Source organism: Colossoma macropomum, unplaced genomic scaffold (genome assembly GCF_904425465.1).
Source record: "Colossoma macropomum unplaced genomic scaffold, Colossoma_macropomum, whole genome shotgun sequence".
NCBI classification, from domain to species: Eukaryota; Metazoa; Chordata; class Actinopteri; order Characiformes; family Serrasalmidae; genus Colossoma; species Colossoma macropomum.
Window position 1 is genome coordinate 3,378,820 of NW_023494809.1, and position 13,454 is coordinate 3,392,273.

Consider the following 13,454-nt stretch of genomic DNA (forward strand, 5'->3'; position numbering starts at 1 on the left):
ACTGGAAGTTGTGTGACACTCATATTTCCACCAAAGCTAATTTCTAACTAAATCTGCTGTTTGGTAGGGGTTAATGTTGAAGCCTCTTTAAAGATCATCAGAAGCTGGTAAAACAGAAACTCTGGCATCTCCAAGGGCACCTGAAACACGCTCCTCTCCGATACATGAGGAAAAAAGCAACAAACAGGCACTTAGTCAAGGTAATGTTTAAGGCTCCCACTATAAGTATCATTATAGTTGAGGGCCGGCTGTGTTAATGGTTAGCCTGAAGAGGCTGACGGACGCGGCCGAGAGCCGAGAACATTCTCCTGAGACACGTTCGGGCTGATTAGCTGGTCCCCACCAACACAAGCACCTGGCACACCTCCGAGCAGTCAGCATGGCTCCATGCCATCTGCATGTGCCAAAGGCCTGGACAGTATAGCTGGTGGTAAACCAGAGTAAGTGACAAGGATTGAAGCAATAACAAATCAAATCTGTTCATTTTTTTTCCCCATCCCTGTGAACACAATGATTTTTATTTAATATTTGCCAAACTATGATGCTCTAAATCCAGTTAAATGGGTCCAATTTTGCTCTCTTTATAATGAAACACGCAGTTGGTCAGTGTTCTACAAGCACACGATATGTTCAGTAAAGCGCACTTTGTTGTGACATAATTCATCACAAAGAAGATATATACTGTCACATATCGAAATAAACTGGGAAAGACTCGACGCGCCTGCAGTGTCACATTTAAAATTACAACCAGAAACTACAAATATAAAGATTTTCTGATCAGTGTTTCACATTGCACTGTAAGGCATCCAATCCACATAGTAGAAGCCATCCTGAAGCCTGAATTTGTTCTGTAAATTTATCCATTTTCATAAATAATAGTATGTCATACATCGTCAGAGACATCCCATTTCTTCTTTTTACCCCTACCCCTTGTTTTCGAGGGTCACCCTAACTCCTTGGATCTGAGTTATAAGGGGTAGTGGTTGAAATCTTCCCTACGAAATGGGACCCTCAAATAAAAAGAGCATCACTTCATTAACAGCTACTAGCGCTGCTCTGTAGGTGACCCTGCCAGTCTGCAGTGACAGCAGAGGAGGGTAAAGTTCAGCTCCTCACTGCTGGGCTTTAGTTACATTTAGGGCATCATGTCGCTGCTGTCGGAACAAAACCTCGTATCTCCAAAATGACAACTTTACAGGAAAAGGAAAAAACCTACTTTCCTTTTAATGTAAGCCAATGGAACCACAAGTTTTTCCAAGTCATTTTTGGTCGTTTCTTTTAATCCATTCATCATGAAATGTATACATAATGTAAAGGGCAACAGGCATTTTCAAATTACGCCAAAAACTGAAAAACGGCAAAAATGGAGATACAAGGTTTTGTTCCGACAACAGCGATATGCTTTCAAAGAGGGGGGGCAATTATTTATTATCGACCACCACTAATTCTTTGGTGATATGAATCTGAAGTCAGATATTCACCAGCTTCTTGTTCGAATTTTCCCGTTCCACCTTAAATGGTGCAGCAGTTACATTCTGGCACTTCAGGTGTCAGAACTGCTGGACTATTTAAGGTGGAACGGGAAAGTTAGCTAACTAGTTACAGAGACTAGCATGCTAATAGCGATTTTTTATGCTTGTTATGAAAAAAATGACCATAATACATTGAAACGACATTAAACTAAGATAATACAGTGGTTATCGTAATTTTTTAACTGAGAAAATTCTCACATTTGTGGGTTTCTTTGGTCTCTTGTTCAGCCATCTTTCCGGCTTTTCTTTTTTTTCTCATAACACTCTGTTTGGAGTGAGTCTCTGAAAAACCTCCGTTTGGAGGGCCATGTAGCCCCAACACTTCGCCTTACCCCTCTATCTGCGCAAAACAGAGGGGTAAGGGCTCAGTGGTAGGGGCGAGGGGTGAAATGGGACTGGGCCTTAGTACACAGGCTTACCTCGGCTGAAGCCCAGAGGCCCCAAATGATTCAAGGCCTCTGACTGGCCTTTGTTTTTAAAGCGACTGATTTATGTACCTCTACTCACCAACACACACCAATAATTATCTTTATATGAATATCACTCATATCTGGGTCTGCTGATTTTGACTTATAACCTGATGCTTATGGTACAATGTATGACAGCAGTACAAGAACACTTTTATTTTAAAAACTCCCAAAATTATGTTTTTAGTTCTGTGGTGTCAACACAAGCTAGCCAACTGGTTAGCTCCCATAGCCAGAATGCCATATTAACATTAGACTGACTGTTGTCTTCAGCAATAATGTGGACTGAGAGTGATGTTTTAAGAAATGGCACATTAAAGACATTTTAGCAAGAGGAAAGAGAGAATGGTAAGTTATGCTTATTAATTGTTCCATATAAACAGTTCTGCAGTGTTTTAGATGGGAAAAGGGGGCTATTTGCCCCTCTGCACCAAACCATGATTGTTTTGGTGACGTTAATGGTTTTATTGAATAAACTCTATTCCCACACCATTGCAAAAGCACCGCAGTATCGCCCAATAGGACCTCAAGTTCAGGTTAAGTTTTACATCCTATCTTTCTATATTTGGTTTGGTTTTAATGCAATAAAACATTTTCAAACATCAATTTTGATCAATTTAGTTGATTTACCACATTTGATATCAGCTAACTCTTCACAAGCTTGCTGTGGTAACACTTTGCTGTAGGATACTGTTCATAAGGCTACATAAGCTTGTCACGACAACTGGCCTAACCCTACATAAATGTTTATACATGCTTATTCCAATAGGCGTCAACTTTCACAAAGGCTAAACTTTAGCTAACTGAACAAAACTGGCAAATGTAACCTTTAAAGCAAATGACGCCTGTTGGAATAAGCATTTATAAACATTTATGTAGGGTTATGTCAGTTGTCATGACAAGCTTATGTAGGTGTCATGTAGCCTTATTAACAGTACCCCACAGTAAAGTGTTACCCTTGCTGTTTTCCAGCTAAAAGGTATGAGGTGAAATGATTAGACTAGCAACGTTAGCTGAGGTGAACAAGACGATCAGCACTTTAGATCGACCGCCTTCTAAGTGTTAATTTGAATCTTGACCCTCTATGGCTTTTAGTGGTCTGAGTCTGGGTTTAAGTCAATGCAGTAACGAAGGGATGATGAATGGCAGCGCTGGAAGTCGCTGACCAGTGGGGCCATTGTGTGCACGTTCATTAAAAACAAAGATTCTGCATTTTTGAACATGCCAGGCTGCTCAGAGCGTGCTTACGTTAGGCCTCGGATCTGCTGATCATCAGCCATGTGGCTATCTGTGTCCACACTTACTGAAACTGGTGCTGTTTGTTCAGGGACCTCAGTTACGTCATGTTTAGTTTTACTGGTTTTATGGATTTTGACTCCACCCTTAGGGCCCACAAGCAGGCTAAGGCAACACTGGCACATAAAAAACCTGCCACAAACCAGAAAAGCGAGTCTGTTTTAGAATCTTTAACAGCTTCATGCAGATTAAGGCAACGGTGTGATCATCTAAGCATGCAGTTGCTAATGGGAGGCTACAAGCTTGCACCACCGGTAAGCCACATTAGCCTTGAAGCTCCAGTACAAAACTAAAGATGCAAAATTTGGGATATCGGACAGCTTGGCTGAGTGACATTTGACAAAGCCAAGGCTTCCATAAAAGCTCACCTGCATATCGGACTCAAGCAACAACAAAGGCAACAAGTTGATACACTGTGTTAGATAATAATGATCATAACAAGTTTTATTTATATGGCGCCTTTCACAGCTTCGGTTTCACAGCCTTTCAGTTTTATTTATACAGTCATATGCAAGAGTTTGGCCGCCCCTGGTCAAATGACATGTTCTGTTGATTTTCTAGATGGAAATTATGTACAAATCTTCCACAGACAACACACTTCTGCACATCTGAATACTTAGTTGTTCAGCTGATTTTAACATACTAGGGAAAAAACAAAACATGATATGTGGCCTGTGCTAGGGCAGTGCTGCTGGAGTTTTAAACACCTCAGTGTCACTGCTGGACTGAGAATAGTCCACCAACCAAAAATATCCAGCCAACAGCGTCCTGTGACCACTGATGAAGGACTAGAGGATGACCAACACAAACTGTGCAGCAGCAGATGAACTATCGTCTCTGGCTTTACATCTACAAGGTGGACTGACATGGTAAGAGTGTCTAATAGAGTGGACAGTGAGTGGACACAGTGTTTAAAAACTCCAGCAGCACTGCTGTGTCTGATCCACTCGTACCAGCACAACACACACTTACACACCACCACCACGTCAGTGTTACTGTGCTGAGAATGATCCACCACCCAAATAGTACCTGCTCTGTGAGGGTCCATGGGGGTCCTGACCACTGAAGAACAGGGTAAAAGGGGGCTAACAAAGTATGCAGAGAAACAGATGGACTACAGTCTGTAACTGTAGAACTACAAAGTGCACCTATATAGTAAGTGGAGCTGATAAAATGGACAGTGAGTGTAGTTTATCGCAATTACAACAGATAGCTGGACATGTTAAGTTGTTCTACCAGCAACTCTCTAGATAAAATAAAACCTGAAAACATGATTGTCAGACTTGCTTCACTTCATATTTACATTTTATTTGCATGTTGTTTACAAATTTTATACTCGCTGTTCCAGTTAATGTTTACATTATTTTACCTGGTTTTGCCCTTCGGGCTGCAACTATTTTCTAAACGAGGAATTTTTAAAACCTGAGCTTCTAAATTGGTTACATTTTTCATGCTGAACCGTGATACAATCCAAACGGATCTGATTTTTTGCTCAATCTGATCTCTCTGACTCGATGGTTCACACTCGTTTAGGTAAGTGATTCAAATCTGTCATTAATGTGACGAACCGGCGTCCTGAAATGACCCTCATGAGCTCATCCTACTCAGTAAAGTAACGTGAATGAATCACGTTCATCATCAGCACAAACTAACGAGCAGAACGAGCTTCGCTGAGAAGATGATTAACTCTGATCAGCTCTCAGCTTCATTATTAGAGCGAGATGAAGGAGAAAAAGGTGAGATGAGCTGCTTTTCCACCGTTTACAGGCTTTAACTTCTGTTCGGCGCTGCTGCCATGGTAACGCTGAATGATGGCGCAGTGGAGAAAAAGCACATGAATTCCGCGTCACATTAAGGTTGCATGGCCACAAATCAGATACGTATCCGATCTAGGACCACATATAAAAATGGCTCAGGTCGGATTTGAAAAGATCAGATTTGTGTCCACACAGCCCTGAAAACATCAGATCTGAGTCACATTAGGGCAAAAAATCGGATTTGTGCCACTTCAGCCTGGTAATGTGAACGCACATATATATTCTGAGTTTTACAATTCTAAGTAATTTTGATCAGTAAGTCAGTAAGTATTTATTTATACAGCACATTTTAACCCAAAGTGCTGTACAAAGAGAACACATTTAATAGGACAATATAAGACATCTAATGTATAAAAAACTAAAATACAGCAATGATCAGTCTACAGAGACAAAAGCTGACAGATAAAAATAGGTTTTTAATCAAGACTTAAAAGCATCAGTAGAGGGTGCAGATCTAATGTCCAGGGGTGGACTGTTCCACAGTCTTGGCGCAGCCACAGCAAAGGCCTGGTCACCCTGGAGTTTAAGCCAAGACTGTGGCACAGTCAGCAGTAGCTGATCTGATGACCTAAAGGACCTGGAGGCAGGATAGAGTTAAAGCTAATCCCCTCTATAGGACGGTGCCACAGCTTTTAATGACTTATAAACAAATAAAATAATTTAATAAATCCTATAGTATATAGGAAGCCAGTGTAAGGATGCCAAATTAGGAGGGATGTGGTCACTTTTCTTTGTGCCTCTGAGAAAGTTAGCATTTTGGACGAACTGCAAACGAGCTATTAAGGATAAAATAATGTTAAATCTGAACAAAAAGCTTAATTTTCCTTAATGCATTTTTCAAAATGCATTTTAGGCCAAAACCTAATCTCACACCATTCTGTTTACATCTTGCCATCTGACCTATACAGAAAATATCAGTAGACTCACCCTTTAACCCTTGTGTGGTGTTCAGGTCTGTGGGACCCATTTTCAGTGTTTACCAAAAGAAAAAATGATGTGATTTATTATTATTTCAACCTCAGATTTCTTGGCTTTTGCTCATTTTCTGTGAAGAACATATAAAATAACCCATTTTCAGTGTCTTCACTCTGTTCACCCCCCACACAGTTATATTACACGTGGTGTTGGGTGAACCTGCGGGAGTAAAAGTGTGGAGGTGCTGTGTCCTTCACTCTGTTCTCCTCCTACATGGCCTGCTGTTAGTGTGTGTGTGTGCGTGTGTGTGTGGACAACATGGACAGGCTGCTGACTGGCTACAGCTGCTAAAAGAGATCCCTACACTGAACACTTGTGATATTTTAAACATCTGGCATTTTTACATGAATTGTTCTGGCTGTATTGATTTAAAAACCAATAATATGGTGGGTCCACCAGACCACTGACTAACAACATCAACACCACACAAGGGTTAACAGAATATGCACATAATTATGGATCCAGGTGTTTTATTTACAGGACAAGACGCAACCTAAAAAGAACATGACTCAGAAGAACAGGAACACAGTTCTATCACATACTCTATAATCAGCAGCGCTGCTTTATGGGTAATGTGCTAATGACTCTTCACAGGAGTCCGTAAGGCAATCATCTTTTTAAAAAATAAACCTTATAATCTGCTCACCAGCTGTCTCTTCTGAGGTTATAAAACCTAGACTGTGCTCCTCTCTGCATCTGGAGCTGCCAGACAGCCAGCGTTTAGCGAGTGGCTCCCAGGGCCTCTTGTGTATCCCTGTATTGTGAGCCCACAACCTTCTCTCTCCTTCCTGGAGTCTAAACACCATTTTAATTGGTTTTGGGTGAGCCACTGGGTGGACCTCGCTGAACCGGGCTGCTCTATCAGTGTCTAAGCAGAGGCCTTGCAGTGATGGAGCTTTTCTCTTTTTCTCCCTCCTTTTCCTTCAACCTTTCTGGAGAGACAGATCGTTTTCCCTGATAGAAGAGCGAGGCTTGCCTCTCTTCCGGCCAATGGGAGATTACAAACTTATCATCAACGGCGCTAATGAAGAAACGAAACTGGAGATAAGGGCTGAAGATAAGGAGGGCCGCTTCAATCGCGGGAAACATTCGGCAGACTGGCACACATCAGCGCTCTGGCTGCCTTATTTTAAGCAAATTTAAAAGTGCTGTATAGGTAAAAACAGCTGTCGCTTGACGTTCATCCATTTTTACCCATATCATTATCAGAGTATCAGAAACTACATAAGCAGATCTAGTTGAGATTATTTAAGCTGATGTTGCTTGAGGCAAGTGTGAGAGTTATGTGAGCTGTTTGCACGATGCTAATTAATGGGCTCTAAGCTTCCATTTGTTAGCTTATAGCTCCAGTGCACAAGTAAAGAGGCAAACTACAGATAACAAACATGCTTTGGTGTGCTTACTTTTGGAAAATGTTGTAAATGAGATTTTTCACCAAATTGCTGCTTTAAATATTAGCAAAGTCCTGTTTTCTTTAAGGCCTGAAATAAGGGAGGTAAGAGGTTATAATTCCATGTACAGCTGTAAGTGGTTGCAATATAAAGCATTCACAAGCCTCGTATCTCCAGAATGGTAACTTTACAGGAGAAGGAAAAAAACTGCCTTACTTTTAATGTAAGTCAATGGAACCAGACTTTTCTCCAAGTCATTTTGGGCCGTTTCTTTTGGTCCATTCACCATGAAATTCTGATACAATGTAAAGGGCGATAGGTATTTTCAAATTATGTCAAAAACTGAAAAAGGACAAAAATGGAGATAAGAGGTTTTGCTCCGACAGCAGTGAGTTATTCCCAATTCCACACAGCCAGGCCTCCCCTTATCACACAATGTGCTAAGCTGTGAGTGTGAAGGCTGGCAGAGGCATCATCCAAGATGCATGCTCAATTGCTGCTAATGTAGAAGGGAGGGTCATTCCTCCCACTCAGGGACAGCAAGGCCAGTTAAGCTCTCTTGGACTCACGGATGGCTGTGGCATCACGGGGATCGAGCCCCAAATCTCCTGATGATGGGGCCAGCACTTGGACAGTTGCAGCACTTGGGAGCCCCCCTTCTTCTCTCTTATACAACCAACACCAACATTAAAGCCTTCTGATCTTTTTCCTTTAAAACTACTACACTTTAAAATGAGATATTTTTCACAGAAGCACTCGCTGAACAGTTATTCTCACACATGTAACAAACACTGGAACCCAACTTTAAAAAACTGTATTTCGCTGCTGTCAGAAGAAAACCTCTCCTTTTTTGTAGTTTTTCAGTTTTTGGCATTATTTGAAAATGCATGTTGCCCTTTACATTGTGTGTGAATTTCATGAAGAATGGACCAAAAGAAACGGCCCAAAATGACTTGGAGAAAAGTCTGGTTCCATTGACTTACATTAAAAGTAAAGTATGTTTTTTCCTTCTCCTGTGAAGTTACCATGTTGGAGATACGAGGTTGTTGTTCCGACAGCAGCGATATGCATGTTTGAATGATTACAAATAAACCTGAATGACTTCATTAATTTTAAATGGACTTTTTCTAACATTTTCAAAGTGATCAAATTTTAATGATTGCAACACAGATTTAAACATAAATGTGTACATAATGTTTTTCTTTTGTTTTCATAATCTGTACATCGTTGTTGCAGTATGTATTTTTTAAAGCTAATTACTATAACATACTATATGACTATTACTATAACATTTTTTCTCGTTATGGCAACACATTCAGAGGCACTGAGATTCTTCTTTTTTACTTGTGCTGCATAATGATTTGTTCTTTTGGTTCAGTAAAGTAATGTAATGAAAAATGATAAAATGATAAATGTCGTTAATGAGAAACTGACAAGTGGACACATTACAGTCATGAGAATCAGACTAAACATGTCAAAAAAACTTTAAAATAGAAATAAATGTTACTTTTTGTACATTATGGACCATTTATCTACTAAATTATATGAATCTTGTTTATCAATAGGATGATTATGACACTTGAATATTTACAAACCTAGTTTAAGGCTGTTTTGTGAAAATGACCCTTAATGACCCCTAATTACTGGTTGTCCTTTCAGCCCAGAACTTACGTATTTATGCATCCCTACAAGTTTTTCATCAAATCCCTAATTCCCACAAAAAAGGCCTGGTACCCAAACTGAGGCTGGCAAAGCCCGTTCTCTCTCTCTCTCCCAGCCCCCAGTCTGTCTCCCTCTCTCGCCCTTTTGACAAATCCTTCATCACAGCCTTGCACCCTTTTCACGCTCCAGTGAGGAAAACAACAGCTCCTGACGATCACTCTCGGCCGACAGTGACGGATGCGGCGGAAGGTGGGGGGGGTGAGGTGGGTGTGGGGGTTTGGAGTGACGCCCGGCTGCTGAGGGGTCGGAAGAGAGGGCCTTGGAAGGGCGCTGGAGGACCCTGGTGACCTGTGGCAACCGGGGAGTGTGGCACAGATGGCCCAGTCTGGTGCTTCCTGGTGCCTGTTATGAACTGGGTCGGGTTCCAATCTGCCCGGCTCAATGATAGCCCTGAACACCAGCGGCGGCCGGCGAGCGCCTCAGAGGCTGGCGGAGCTCAGCGCTGTTATCAGAGAGAGAGAAGCTGCCCGTCTGCAGCTGGAAATTTGAGGGTCATTTCAAGAACACAGCGAGGCAGAGTGAGCTTTCAGCTCCATTTTCAGCTCTAAAGCTCTCTCTCTCCCCCCTCTCCCTCTCTCTCTCTCTGAGATTCTCTCTCTCTTTCTTTTTAGCTCAAGCTCTCTCTATTCTTCCCCTTTTCCTGTCTCGGTCTCTCTCTTTATGCTTCTCCATCTCTGCTATTTCCCTCTCTCTCTCAAGCTCTCTCTCTGTCTCAAGCTCTCTCTCTCTCTCTCAAGCTCTCTCTCTGTCTCAAGCTCTCTCTCTCTCTCAAGCTCTCTCTCTGTCTCAAGCTCTCTCTCTCTCTCTCCTGTTTCTCTCTCTGTCTCAAGCTCTCTCTCTCTCTCTCCTGTTTCTCTCTGTCTCAAGCTCTCTTCTGTTTCTCTCTCCTCTCTCTTATTCTTTCTCTCTGCCTCAAGCTTCCACTCTCTCTCTCTCTCTGTCTCACACTCTCTCACCTATTTCTCTCTCAGTCTCAAGCTCTCTCACTCTTTCCCTCTCTTTTCTCTCTCTCACGCTCTCTCTCTCCTCTATTATCATCTCTCTCTCTCTCCTCTATTATCATCTATCTCTCTCTCTCCTCTATTATCATCTATCTCTCTCTCTCCATCAAGCTCTCTCTCAACTCTGTTATCCTCTCCATTTCTCTCTCTCTTCCTTTCAGTTTCCCTTCCTGTCTCAGGCTCTCTCTCTCTCCTATTTCCCTCTCTGTCTCAAGCTCTCTCTCTCCTTCCTATTCCCCCGTCTTTCTCTCTGCTTCAAGCTCTCTTCTGTCTCCATGCTTCTCTCTCTCTCACTCTCTCACTCAATGCTTCTCTCTCTGTTTTCTACCTCTTTTTCTCCCTGCCTGCCTCCCTCCCTCTTCTTCCATGCCTCTCTCTCTCTCTACCTCTCTCTCTCCCTCTCTCTCTCCCTCTCTCTCGGAAAGACTCTCTCCATGCTTCTCTCTCTATTTTTCTCTCACTGCTTGTCTCTCGTCCTCTCTCTCTCCCCTTCTGTGCGTATGTCTCTCTCCCTCACATCACACGGACGCCAAATCAATAGGAATGCTAACGCAGATGGAAGGTCATTGGTGAATGCTGGCAGTGTGCGCGTTGATAAGCGCTGGGCACAAATGCATTCTTTCACACACAGACGAACGGAGGGAGCGGCTACGTAAACAAACACACGCACATGTTTTAAAGGGTCAAATCTCTCTCTCTCTCTCTCTCTCTGTGTAGTCAATCATTTACAGCAAGAAGCTTTTGCCTTCTCCAAACAGCTCACCAACATGGACACAGCTGACCACCACCAGCAACAAAGCTCCGGCGCGGCGAGGGAGACGTCCGATCTCTGACGGACCGCGGGTGCACATGTGCCTGCTGTAAACAAGGCAAGAGCGCAGGCTCTCCGTCCGATCACAACAACATGGCACATGCACCTCAATGACAGCAGCACATAGACGAAAAGTGCACGGTCCAGCTGCGGAGCGGAGAGATTCAGACGTGTTCGGACACACACAGACAGAAAAAGGAGAAACGGACACTGCGTTTACTTACAGAATATTCGATGGTCCCCTTGGGTCGCTGGAAGGACATGCGGCGGCCGGCGTCCTTCTTGTCGGGGGTCTTCTTCTGGCCCGTATCTGAAAGCAGACGAGGCAAGGTTCGCATTACGTTCATCCTCCTCCTCTCAGCTCGTCACAAGCTGCCGCTTTTCCCAGCCTCGCGGCTAGACAGCTCATTCGTCAACGGCCCGGGAGAACGGCTCCTGCCAGCCAAGCTAGAGCGCTGCGAGCCGATCCTCTCTCTCTCCCTCTCTCTCTCTCTCTCTCACATGCTCTCGCACTCACCCCCTCCTTCTCCCCCTTCTCCCTCCCTTCCTCACATGCTCGCTCAGCCCCTCTCTCTCTCTTTCGCTCTCTCTCGGTGTCTCTCGCTCTTTCTCACTCTCTGCACACCACAATGACAGCGTCTTCACCTTGATTCTGCCTCCTGCTGTTCCTGTCTCACAGACTCAAGACCACCGTAACCTCCATGAAGGGTGGCCGGGAGAGTGTGTGTGTGTGTGTGTGTGTGTGTGTGTGCACCTGTGCAGGATGTGTGTTATTACTAATTGGGTAGGTTATCTGTAGCTCCGAGGTGGATGTGTGTAGGCTGACGGAACGCCGTGTTGGGAAGCACTTGACGGTTCCGTTATCCCCCCATTCTGCATGCAGTGGGCCAAAGGCTAACAGGTTCCTCACTTGAGTTTATGTGACAAAAGCAATGCTCAGCAGTAGAACCATGAGTCATACGGCAGCTCTGCTATTTCTGGGGCTCTGGATGGCGGCGAGGAGACAGATACAGCAAATTCAGGACGCCTGCTCGCCTTTGATCGCCCCTCAGTGAGCTAAAGACGCCCAGATAGGGAAACTCGGGGCTCGTTTAACTGATAATCCCAGTAACTGTGGATTGTTAACGTTACTCAAATACCCAACTGTGAGTGGCAAGAGAACAAAATGTACAGCTTTGCCAGCAAAGAAAACATGAGGTTCTCTCTCTGAGATCTGTGCTCTAGCAGTTAGAGCCACACTGTAACATCAGCACTGACCTACAATCCAGATCTACTGGACATCAGTAGGTCAATAATATCATCTGATATGGAGGTCAGGTTGAAAAAAAAAATCATGTCGGTACCAAAAGATACAGAATGACGTAAGGCAGACAGACCTGTGATCATTTATTGTACTCCAGAAGAGCAGAATGTTTTAGTGACACTAGGCCAGGGGCCAAAATGGTAAGAAGAGCCATTTTATCCTTTCAACAAAAATCAAACCACCTTGGGAGCCACAACATTTTACGTCCATTTTACCATGTTGGCTGTTAATTTGTCTCAGTATGTACTAATATATGTTAAAAATATAAATGAAAACACAGACTCACTTTTCTGTTTTAAGCTTCAGCTGCTTTTCTCGCATCTCCGACAGGAAACTTCTCAAAAATAGAACAGTTTCTTGAAAATGTCTCTTTTTATGAGTCTGTAGTCGCTTCTTGTACGGCAGCTTCTTGTTCGAATTTTCTCGTTCCACCTTAAACGCTGTGTGAGGCGCCAGAAGGTAACTGCTGCGCCATTTAAGGTGGAACTGGACAATGCAAATGTGAAACTGACTTCAGCTTCATGACTTCTTAGTGTTTGTCAGTTTCTCGTTGATTAAACGTATCAGGAAACCAGCTGGAGTGATTATAAATTCAAATAAGTCAACTGATCTCCATATTATCAATGTTTGTCTTAAATTTTTCTCTTTGTTGTTTCGTTAGCTACTAGCTAGGTGAGATTGTCTGTGTTGCTATGGTGACCAGCAGTCTGAATGCCAACCTTCAGGGTTAAAGGGTGAATCAGCAGTTCTACATTAACTCCAGAGTTTAAGACCATTTATTGTTAAACTGTGTTGAATGATCAGCAGAGCTTTATTTTACTGTAAAGGAGGATTATTTTATTTTTACCTAATAATGGACTGTAGTCCATCTCTGCTGTGGAGCCGCAACAGGGCAGTAAAAAGAGCCGCATGCTGCTGACCACTGATCTATACTTTAATGTTCAAATGTCTGCATTTTACAGCATTTGAAGCATTTTAGTGCAAAATGCTGTACATCCACTTGTAACAATTTTGGAAATAAGTTGTGAAAAGAACAACGTGACGTTAATAAAGCTGACATATCATGACATTGTTATATACCATTACAAAAAAGAAAATTATTTAAAGTGGTCTATAATGCATTTTGTTAAAAACACCTA

The 13,454-nt window shown here is 42.9% G+C and overlaps 1 protein-coding gene across 1 annotated transcript in view; it reads right to left on the reverse strand.

Annotated features, from left to right (window-relative positions):
- oxr1a (oxidation resistance 1a) overlaps nucleotides 1-13,454 on the reverse strand; it is a 305,279-nt gene that overhangs the window by 86,143 nt on the left and 205,682 nt on the right. Inside the window, 1 exon segment of the mRNA XM_036558930.1 lies at nucleotides 11,237-11,322. Coding sequence (XP_036414823.1) covers nucleotides 11,237-11,322 — 86 coding nt within the window.